General features: G+C 44.5%; 1 protein-coding gene across 1 annotated transcript in view; it reads right to left on the reverse strand.

Moving 5' to 3' along the window:
• Window positions 1-12500, reverse strand: part of cntln (centlein, centrosomal protein) — a gene marked incomplete at its 5' end in the record, with an annotated part of 129476 nt that overhangs the window by 22860 nt on the left and 94116 nt on the right. Inside the window, 4 exons of the mRNA XM_080758968.1 lie at window positions 1537-1737; window positions 9017-9202; window positions 9618-9755; window positions 11777-11903. Coding sequence (XP_080615094.1) covers window positions 1537-1737; window positions 9017-9202; window positions 9618-9755; window positions 11777-11903 — 652 coding nt within the window. The remainder of the gene's footprint in view (window positions 1-1536; window positions 1738-9016; window positions 9203-9617; window positions 9756-11776; window positions 11904-12500) is intronic.

Here is a 12500-nt window from a genome sequence, read left to right on the forward strand (position 1 = left end):
CACAGGGCAGACATGGTGATGTTTAAACGGTAGCGCATGTCGGGAGCCACGGGTGAGTTTTAACCAGCGACGCTGACACTCCTACCCCAAACCTCATCGGGAAGCCACGGGTGATTTTTAACCAGCCAAGCATGTGTCTTACCGACAACGCATGTCACCACGGTACACTGCCAGTCTGCCACGGCTGTTATCGGCAGTTGCTGCGTCTGAACCGGCGGCATAGTGTCAAAATACCCCCACCTTCCCCCGCATGTGCCACCCCTCCCCCGGCAGCGCCATGCCTGTTCGCCGCTACCGGAGAATGTACTCGCTCCTTCTGCCCATCCGACCAATCCAACTACACAAACACCCACACACCTCGTCCTCCATCCCTCACAGCCTGCCATTAACCGCCATTATCTTGCAATGGAAACAAGGGTAGAGACGAGAGGAGAGGAGGAGAGCAGAGGAGAGGAGAGTGTTTAAGCTCTGATTGAGGGTGACTCTTTCTCAAGTGAGAAACAGTGGCCTGTCATCCCCATGGGTGTGTGTGCGTGCGTGCGTGGGGGCAGCGATGAAGGCTCAAATTGGTTTCAAGTGTGAGTAAGTGCTTGGCGTGGCCCCCTCTCATTATGTGATGGATGGGGGGGCGGTCCCCGGGGGCCCAGCAGCTTGATTGTAACGTGGGTCTGTTAATTGACAATAAGGCCTGGCAAGGAATGATCTATGGTCTTGACTGGTGGCTGTCGTGAGAAGGAAAGAGTTGTACTTTACAACTTTGTTTCGTGTTAGAACTTGTGTGGTGTTGGTTGTGTTTATTTTCTGAACATCTCGTTGAGAGTAGGAGTACTGAATCTAAACGCACAAGCTCTGCAGAACTTTGCAGTATAGTTGCTGTACAGCAGCAGCCAGGAACATAGCTGAAGTAAAGTTTAATATTTCCAGTTTAACAATGACACAATTTCAGATAAGCTACCTCCAGTTCTCGTACTTTTGGACCGACAGACCAACAGAGCCCTGAGTTGTAAAATATACCCAACGTTATTGAGAGCCAACTTCTTCAAATTGTCTTCACAAATAACATGTATTTGTTTTGACAATAGACTGTTCAAAGGCATTTGTTTTGGAACTTACAGTACATGCTACTGTAAGTCTGAACGTTTACACTCTTACTTGCATTTCACATCTGTGCTTGTGCTGCCTGTGAAGCTTTCAATGTATGCATAAAAGTCTAAGCAGAAGGGAGTTCCAACCGCGCCTCTAGCCTATGGCAGGCCAGTCTGGTGCATCTCAGAGGCAGGACAGGTTACAGGAGAAAAGGAGGCACTGGAGCAACTCCTTATTTTATTATCAGGGTGCAAGTAAAAAAGCGACGTTTCGATGTTTCAGTTACATCAAGCTTTTTTACTTGCACCCTGATAATAAAATAAGGGCTTAAACTGTCTGAGTTGCTCCAGTGCCTCCTTTTCTCCAGCTATAAAAGTATATCATTAAATATCTCACACAAAGTTTAGATGTGTCTATGCAGCATTGACCTGTGGTTCTTGGAGCCATTACCTGGTCGGTGTCCATCATGTCTGCCAAGTCGCTCTCTGACATGTTGAGGATGGAGGCGGCGATGCTCTTGGCTTTGATCATGGACCTGGCCGAGAGGCCACTCTTCTCAGCCACGCTGCTGGCCTTCCTCAGTTTCCTCCTCCGTTTCATCAACTGCTGTTTGACCTCCTCCACATCTCGGAGCATTTCACTGGCCAGAGCCTGGAGCGACAGGAGCAGGAGGAGAGAAAGAGAGGATAAGGAGAAGTAGAAGAAGAGAGTGATGAAATGGATGTAGTCAAAGAAGTGGGATATCTCAGCATGGCAAATGAATAAATGAAACTGATCAAGCACGCGCCGGAGAGGCCTGGTACATTATGGAGGAATATTGAGTTTGACACTCTCAGATTCTCTTCGGTTTCGCCTCGTGCTCACGTGTACGAACGCAGACCTGAGGGGGTCCCCCCCGCCCTTTTTTGTTGCCCTGTCGATTGAGTGCGAAGGGAGCGCATCTTTGATTTCAAACGCACCCAAAGTTTCGCTAGAATTGGCAGGGAATCATGAATCACTGCAGAGGGCTCAACAGAGAGCGAGAGGATGAGAGAGAGAGATTGAGAGAGAGAAAGAAAGAGAGTAGAAGCACAGCACTATTGAAAATGCAGCCATTCATTTATTTAGTTGTTTCTGAATGTCTCTACAGTGCAAACGGCGGCAGCATAACACAGTAAATAATTAAGCTATGAGGAGCCGTTTCAAATGGGGCCCGAGCGGACGGTGCGGATGAGACGAGACGGTGCGGCGGCTGGTCGGCCGCTAAATGGGAGTTTGGTCTAAATACAGGGAGACAATTAAATGTTAAAGCTGCCACTGTACGGCGGGAAAGTCAATAAAGCAAACTCCCCTTTGCTTCATTTTGAGCTTATTGATCGAGGCAATAATCTTCTGTATCATTCCCCTGTAAGCCGCCTGAAAAGCTGACCTTGGAATAGACAGGACCAGATGAGAGCGGCAGCCAGAGAAATCACAACTACGCGCACACACACACACACACACACAAACAAAATAATAAAAGAACAAAGAAGAGACGCACTCACATTGCAATATACAAAATAAACAAGCAAGAAAGGTGCGTATTGTGCACACAAACACACATACTGAAACATCGACACAAACAAACATGTGAAAACTCTCCAGTGCAAGTGCAGCAACAGGGCTAATCACACATGGACAGCACTGAGCGTGATGGATATCTCCATTCCTTTAGCTAATTTTACACAGGTGCGCAGTAAAAACCTCAGTGTTGATTTAACTCTGTGAGTGAACAGACGTATCCAGATGGACCCGTAACGGTTCATCTGGTTACATTTGTACAGTCTCAGTTACAAAAGCAGAAGTAAACAAGTTAGGGCATTACTGTGTGCACTTCAGGTGCAGTTTGGGGGCGTCAGAGCAGGCAATCCTAAGGGTGTGTGTGTGCGTGTGTGAGACAGTTTGCAGATTGTTATTTGGCTATTAGTGAAATCAGATGCAGAGAGAGAGAGAGATAGAGAGAGAGAGATGCTGAGTTAAGACCAAAGCCGTGTCTGAAAACCGATATGATCAAACACCCTGCCCCACGCTGATAGAAATACAGTATTCATAGAACTACCGATATGGTAGAAATTGTGGAACGCATACATTGTAAAAACAAAGCGGACTGAGTTCAGTTTCCTTCACCTTCAATTAATGCCAGTTCTGTTCATATTAGAACAGTTTAAACCAAAAGTAATGAAGGCTGCACACTGGTCTCCAATTCCCCATCACAAAAAATCCACCGATATTACACATCCCTCAGGGTGTAGAACAGTAGACCAGTTAACAATACTGACAAAATCATTATTTTGTTGGCTAATGGGATTGTGATATGTATTGTAATACACATGGGAAATACATAATTAAGGAATTAAGGGCAAAAAAGGAGAGGTTTTACATTAATTTACTTCATCTGAATGTAAGGAAAGATTTACTCCACTATGACTTGTAGGCCAGGCATTCTGCACAGCAGGATATTGTTTAGAGCAGTGGTTCGAGTGGCAAACAGGGTCCCCCTGGGAGCAGATTGCAGAGAGTCACCCGCTAAATTAGACAACATTAAACATACAAAAAATACCATGCCCCGTGGGAAGTGAGGGGCACTCTTATCACCATAGCCTCGATGACCTGAACAGGCATTTTATGTAGACGTACATAAAATGTAGCACTCTATAGTATATAAGCATAGTTTCATTATACAGATATTCCACTGTTCTAAGCTTACATATGATTCATGATGACTATTTTCATGAATATGTTGTATTACTATACCATGTTTTTGTTCTTGTTTACTGTAAATCGCTCTGGATTTCGCTCCGAAATTGTAAATTGTGAATTGCACGTCATCATACATCATCTCATTCTCAACCAAGTGCAGATCTCTCACCCGATCACGCCGGCTAATCACAATTTGCGACCCTCAAAGATGGACCTAGGAGGGGCTAGTGCCCCTCAAAAATCACCACTTTAACCTTACATCAGTGCTTTGAAAATAGCAAATCTACAAGCTCACGACACGTTGCATCGTGACACTATGTGAGCGTGTAGATCTGCTATTTTTAAACTGGTATGAACATAAAATCAGGGAGTCCTTGTCTACTCAAGTTGCAGCAACCTATAACCTCACTCATAGTTGGCTTGACACCTCCATTTTGTGAAAAAGGTGCAGATGAAATAGGAGGTGATATCCCAGGCACGGTCTGTGCCTTGATGAAGTAGAGAGGAAGATTTAGCCTCTTTTGTGTGTGTGTGTGTGTGTGTGTGTGTGTGTGTGTGTGTGTGTGTGTGTGTGTGTGTGATCAGAGAGCTATGTTTCCCTGAAGGAATACACAGCTCATTAAGTAACAGCCTGCGATCCTATTCTTTTATTTACAGCCTAATAGATATTCACTGTCGCTAGTCAAGGGTTACATTCAATTGACCTAAACCCTGCATGTGGAATAATCCAGAAAGAGATTAAGGGCTGAATTTATCACTCATTCTCAGCCCTGGGAGAGACAGAGGGTGTGTGTGTGTGTGTGTGTGTGTGTGTGTGTGTTTAGTCTGGCAAGGCCCTGTGCCACAATCAGTGTAGCCAGAGGGCCAATTTAGACAGGGAGAGGATTAGGACAAGGCAATGGAGATCAAATGAGCAACTAAAGTGCACCCTCTTTAATAACTGGCTAGACTCACACTACACACACACACACACACACACACACACACACACACACACACACACACACACACACACACACTGAAAAGCACATAGACGCTTATTGAGGAGAAAGTGATTGAACTCTGTTAAAGGGTAATTACAATCATTTAGCATGAAGCAGTAAATCACACATTTTTCTTTCATTTAATTGTGTTGCATTTTTAATCTTTTCAAGTAATGAAAGTTTTATGCAAAATGTGAAGATTACGCAAGCCAGTATATATGTCCAGTAGGCTATAAAGTGTTAACAGTGTTACTGTGGTGTGTGGGTGTGTGGGTGTGTGCGTGCGTGTGTGGGTCTGTGGGTGTGTGTGTGTAGCTTCATGCAGCAGGGCCACTGTTTAGCAGTTCAACAGCAGTGCTTATGGCCTGGGGCATGTATAGGGGCCAAAGGGGTTCACAATAAACACACACACACACACACACACACACACACACACACACACACGTGACACACACACGGCCATCTCTAACGTGCAGTCGTGCACAAACAATCTTTTCCTTTTCCTGTCTCTTTCACACACACACACACACACGACAAACACACATGCACAAAGAGAAACACAGAGACGCACACCCACACACAACACAATCTTCTTTCTCACACAGACAATCCACCTCACCACACACACACACACACACAGGCCCCCGGTCCCGATCAATACATGACATGAGTAAATCTCCTCTGGACGTCAGGCTGTCCAATCAGATGTCTGGCTGTTATTCGTGCAGGGGATCACAGGAGCCACAGGGAGACAAACAATGATGTGAATCCTCTACAACTAGACAATGTCTGTCCCCATGAGCCAAGGGTTATGGGAATGGAGGGAGGGAGGGAGGGAGGGAGGGAGGGAGGGAGGGACGGACGGACGGACGGACGGACGCAGACAGACAGACAGACAGACAGACAGACAGACAGACAGACAGACAGACAGACAGACAGACTACATTTATTTGCGTGATAATGTATTAGCTGTAGCCAAAGGAGCATAACGTGTGTATTTTTTATTACTTTCATACATGAATATATTATTTATTATTCTTATTAGTAATTTAATGACTAATAACATACTACTACTACTACTACTACTACTACTAATAATAATAATAATAATATTACAGCTGAGCTGTGTTGTCTTCGTAACAACGTTCAAATCCAACAAGCTGTTATAGTTTGTTTATTGTTGACATGGTTAAAATAATGATGATTTGATTTACTGTAGATATACAATATTAATGTTTTATTGAGCTCTGAACATGGTACTTTATCCTATTATGAGCTATAAAGCCACTAAAAGCCACGTCCGCGTGAAGGGAGGATTTAGGATTTCGGCTGTTCCTTCCATGGATGATGGCGGTAGCTAACAAAGAAGCTAAAAGGAGACAAATATTTATTAAAACTGGATTAAGGCTCATTTATCAAATCTCGTTTTATCGTCTATATGGTATACCTGTGCATTATTAAATTTAGCTCGTTTTATCATTCATGGCTACAAAGGAGTCAAAGGACATTGGTCAGCCAATCACATATGATTTTAATAGAGAATCCGAAACATTACATTACATTTTTTATTATTGTTTTTTTTTTGTGGTATTTGAGTTCTGGGCCTTAATCAGAAAATTAAGACTCGGCCCTAACTGGGCCGGCCCGATACACTGCCTGACTAATTAGCATAATGTTATAGTCCTCCCCAAAAAGTTTGTGTGTGTGTGTGTGTGTGTGTGTGTGTGTGTGTGTGTGTGTGTGTGTGTGTGACAAATGGAGCCTCTAGAGTGAGGCTGTTTGGTATATATTGGAGGTCTACCGTCTACAGGAAATATTCTGTGTGTGTGTGTGTGTGTGTGGGGGGGGGGGGGGGGGGGGGGTTAAACAGACTGCCACCACTATCTATCTTTTCCAAGCCATTCCCTCCGCTTTGATAGGCAGATGTCAGCTCAGTAGTTGATGGACAGGGCCTTTATCGAGCCCTGCCAGACACACACACACACACACACACACACACACACACGTGAGAACAAGCATAAACACAAGGTGATGGATTAGACCTATAGGTGGAGACAACACAACCCATTCCCGCTGGGCATGCAGTATGCTGACAGTGGTGGTGCCACTGCCACACACACACACACACACACACACACACACACACACACACACACACACACACACACACACACACACACACACACACACACACACACACACACACACACACACACACACACACACACACACACACACACACACACACACACACACACACACACACACACAGACAGCCCTCTAGGCATTATGGATATATAATATAATATAATAGGCCTTAGTGGTTAAAGGGGGAATGTCATGCCCCGAAATGAACATTGCTGATACTGTACATCACGTGGTCTGAATGAAAACATCATGTCATTCGCCCTTTAAGGATTGATTTTTGTCTACTACTTTTACATGCAACTCATGTTCTAATATCCAAGTATTATTATAAAATAGCTCAAGGCTCTATTGCTGATTACTTGGGTTAGGACCCGCCGCAGTGGTGTCCGGTTAGAACTTAAACCGGGATGCTTTGACTTCTGCCTTCTCCCTGAAGCCGACCAAGGTTATATATTCTCCGACTGTGCCAGTTAGATCTATTCATATATGGTTCTACCACATCTATCTGATATCAGCACTAGGTCGGCTCGCCAAAATATAGGGATTGTCATACTAGACATGTCATACAGTATGTCATATAGCCCAACGTCCTAGTCAGATATCCCCAAATATGGGGACTAAATATCCAATTAGCAACTACTCAGATCCAACAACCTGACTGGAAGGGAGAGTCTTCGTTACAATTATACTGTATTAGATTATGTCAATTTGTATTAATCAATAACACACAATGGTTCTTTAATTCTTTATTTAGACATACTAACTAGTCCATCCACATACCCTTTCAAGGCATAGTCAAAGTGTGTACAGAGTGCACTGTGGACAGTATATCAGGCATTGAAAGTAACTTTGCAGTTGGTAGCCTACCTGCAACAGTTCCAACACACGTGCACACACACACACACACACACACACACACACACACACACGTGCATGCCCGCCCGCCCGCACGCATGCACACATGCACATGCGCGCTGTGAGAACCAACTCCAGTCATTTCAGGAGAGTTTCTTTGAAAATATGACGATGAATTGAACCATTTAACAAAAATGCCGATCAATATGTTTGTAATAGGTTTTTGCTAACTTGCTACGGTTGCTACACATTATGGCATTAAATTGTAAAAAAGAAAAACCTGTGTGAACAGTCCCTCATTCTTACTGTACATTGCATGTATAAAACAAATGCATCTAACCAAGTTATATGAGTAATAATACCTTCCAATATTATAAAGGATGTTAAATCTCTTTTACTTGGAGCAATGCCTGGGTACATTGTGGCTGACCTGGATACCATTCAAAATTAAAAAACAGTTTGAGCGAAACTGGATTGGGCACAAACACGCACGAGACCCGTTGGATTAGAGACATACATGACCTGTCAACGGATTAGAGACACAAGCCCATCGGTCGTATGCGCGTAGAACACACACACACCACATGCACGCGCGGGCTGCGTCGTGAATACACACACAGTCGCACACATCCGCGACCCGTCACTATGGGGAGCCCGTGGCCGGGGAGAACATGAAAGCCTTTATAAGGTGAGACTGTAACAGTCTGCCCAGCGCAGTTCGGTGAGACTGTAACAGTCTGCCCAGCGCAGTTCGGTGAGACTGTAACAGTCTGCCCAGCGCAGTTCGGTGAGTTTTGTCCCATAGCTTGGGGGCTGTAACCATGGCAGGTGACAATTAGTAAGGGCATTTTATCAGGTACCAATCTGGGAACTAAATCGTTACCAAGAAATGTCTTCACCAATATGTTTCTAAAGGTGTCAAATAACTAAAAGTTTGAAATTCAACTCCCGTGGGAAATTTGAGTTATTAGCATAATATGTGACCATACCATTGACATCTAATCCTATATATAAGGCCAAATGTCATCATTCTTTAATGATACAATTACACAATCACAAACTTGCTTCTTTATTTGGTGCATATGCTAATGGTCAATACCTATTCAGATCAATTGCTGCAGCCACTGAAGAGAAGGGGCCAGCAGACAGGTTTTTGTGGACAGTGCTTTCTAATATAAGTTGTTAGACACTAGTGTCACAGAAACAGAACCAAGTCATAAGCGTACCTTGACGAAGGCGTGGAGCTGCTCCAGCTGGGAGTGGGCTAGGCCCAGCTGTCTCTGCAGGGTGTCTAATGCCTGGGAGCTCTGCTGGGCCAGTCCCTCCATCTGCCTGGTGGCTGTCCTCTCCAGCTCAGCCATGGATCTCTCACTGGCCCCCAGGCGAGCAAGAAGGGCTTCCACACGCTGCTCCTGTCCCGAAAGACGCCAAACAGGCACTGTGAGAACCAACTCCAGTCCAGACTCATTTCAGGAGTTTCTTTGAAAATATGACTATGAATTGATCCATTTAACAAAAATACCTATCAATATGTTTGTAATAGGTATTTGCTAACTTGCTACAGTAAACACTGTAAGGCACAGTTTGAGAATAAAAAGGCAAGGCAGTGGTAAAAAAGAAAAACCTGTGTGAACAGTCCCTCATTATTCTTACTGTACATAACCAAGTTATATGAGTAATAATACCTTCCAATATTATAAAGGATGTTAAATCTCTCAATGCCTGGGTACATTGTGGATGACCTGGATACCATTCAAAACAGCAATCAGACCATACAGTATGTTGGGTTGTGTGGAGGATAGAAGGATGGATGGCTGCTCCTCTAACCTTTTTATCTCTGTCTTCCTTCAGTTTGGTGCAGGAGGCCTCGTACTGGCTCTTCTCTGTGGTGGCCACATTCAGCCTCCTCTTCAGAGAGTCCACTAGGGATTTCCTGTTAACAGCCTCCTCTGACAGCATCTTCACCTGGACACAGGAGGAAATGTTTTGCTTTATTTGGTGTATTGGTGTGTGACATTAAGCCAAATCAAATCATATCTCACCCCTAAACTACTTGAATTTATATACTTCAATTTATCCATAAGTTAAAACCGTTTTCAAAAGTTCCTTGCCACATACATAAGTTGTGTAGATGGAGAACTTCCAGTGGACTGGAATTTCAGCTCCCTGGAAAGTTCGAGGAATGCACAGTAAAAAATACTGAGGAACCTTTCTCAAGATCCTCACTGAACAGAAGTAATAACACAGTCTAGGGCTACCGAGCAGGCATAACCATACTGTACCGGCTGGGCACAGTTTCCATTCCATTTAAAACCATGTGACTGAGGGTAGTGGTTACATGGAAGGTGAAAGTCCTAAAACCTAAATTAATATACAAATGTATTATATATTTGTAACATCTACATTATCCTATCTTACTGCCCTATCCTATTTCATACTATAATTCTAGTCCTAGAAGTATTTATTGTCTCCACCAGGCCGAAGGCATGGTGAGAGAGTATGTTTCCCACTCCGTCTGTGTGTGTGTGTGTGTGTGTGTGTGAGTCTGTGTGTCTATCCGTCCGTCCGTCTGTGTACAGCTAATCTCCGGCACCGTTAACCCGGTTGATGCCAGAACAGCCTGCTATAGCGCCACCAGGAGGCCGACTTTTGAAAAACACATTTCTTTATATTACTCCTCCAGATTCTGTCCAAAAATCCCGGTAATTGTTCCACACTATCTCTATAGTCATGCGTTCAAGACGGATCTGTCTGATATTTAATTGGCCAACATTGGCTTTCAAAGATTGCAGGATTGGCCCGTTTGAACAAAAAGCCTCAAATCATGAACGCAGCGTGAAATTTACGTGAAATCTTTCACAGATTTTCCTACTAGGCCGAGGAATATATCCCATAATTTTCACATTGGCCTGTTATAGCGCCACCAACAGGTGTATATTTGATTTTTTTAGTGATTTTATATATGATTTTATGTTCTCATGGTGAGTTAAGAACCTTCGAGGAGGCTATGTATCGAGCTAAAGAGGCTGATGCCGCCTTGGCTGGCAAGCGATGTTGGGGACCTCTACATGGAGTTCCAATGACGTTTTTTAATCAATAAGCAACCTACGGCTGTAAGAAATAGATTTTTTTGTGCTTTTTTAGTGATTTTTTTATATATGATTTTTATGTTCTCAAGGTGAGGTAAGAACCTTCGAGGAGGCTAGGTATCGAGATTTTCTTATGATTTCTTTGTGATTTTTTTGTGATTTAGCCCCACCCCCCACCCCCGCTATTTATTAAGTTGCTCAGTGGCGTTTTGAAGCACCCGGAAGACTGCCGGAAGTACAATTATAACTCAATGGCACGAGCGAGCGGATGTTTAGCCTAGCCCCGGACCTCAAATGTGAGGTCCGCACGTGACGTCATGAACGTCCGTCTGCCTCCATGAAAGTGCTGCAATTCCACATTTCACCAGTAGGTAGTGACAGCTTCAACGTTAGATAGCCTTACTGGGGGCTTTGGCCTATTGCTGAATATCGATTAAAAAGGAAAAGAAAAAAGAAACACAAGACCGAGATTTAGCACTTCTGTTACAACTTCATCCTAGAGGAAACACTGCCCCTCTTTTCATTCATTTTCTGGACAGAGGGAATATGTTTTATAGTTACGCAACGACACCACATTTTGAACTAGTGATTTGGAGACACAGCCACCGAGTGATGACAAGCAGAACGGTTATTAAGGCAAACTGTACAAATAAAGCCTGACTTGTACAAACAGGACTAACAGGACAGGTTTGCTAGCGTTTCCTGCTCCTCCCAGACCTCCAGGTGACTTCAGATCTCCAGACGGTGAGAAACGCTGAGCGCAGTGCTACCACACAATGTCCCTGTCATCCTCCCAGATGAGATAATTGGATGCCATCTGACGGTGCCAGCTGCTATGTGTCAGTGTGTGTGTGTGTGTGTGTGTGTGTGTGTGTGTGTGTGTGCGTGCGCGAGTACCTTCCTCTCCAGCTCCTCCACCTGACCACGGTAGCTTTTCTCTGTTTCCTGGAAGAACTTCAGCCTCGTCTTCAGGTCCTCCACCAGCTGCCTCTTCATGGTGGCATCCCTCTCCACATGGCTCACCCTGGAAGCACGCACACACACACACACACAAGCCCAGAGGACATGAGATGGAAATATCATAAACGTGTCAAATGTATGGAAACACAGACACGTGTACAAATGAACTGGGTGACTGCCTGCAGAAATACAGATGTGCACACACATACTGTAGACGAGCACACACACACGCATGCACCCCCCCCGCTGGAAGGCACAGTGTCCCTGTGCAGTGCATCAGGCGTGACAGCTCATTATGACAACTAAATACACTTGCACGCTGCTACGGGAAGAGGTGGGGGTTGGAATGAGAGCCCATGTATAATTTCCAATTCTAAGTGGCATATATTAGGACGCGTGTTCTGCAGAGGATTGCAATGTGCTGTGCGCTCTGTGTGTGTGTGTGTGTGTGTGTGTGTAAAGCCAGGGAGCCTCTTTTGACAAATGACAGTTTGTATCTGCAGCGACACGGCTTGAACGAGCGCAACCGAGGCCTTTAAATGTTTATCATTTTCAGTGTCACTCGGCTACGCCGCTACGCCGTGTGTGCTACACCAGCCATGCACAAAGAGAGGGGGTGGGTTCTCTGGTTTAGGAAATGAGGGATCTGAAGGGAATAGAT

Source organism: Protomyctophum bolini (assembly GCF_963924005.1).
Source record: "Protomyctophum bolini genome assembly, chromosome: 3".
Taxonomy (NCBI): domain Eukaryota; kingdom Metazoa; phylum Chordata; class Actinopteri; order Myctophiformes; family Myctophidae; genus Protomyctophum; species Protomyctophum bolini.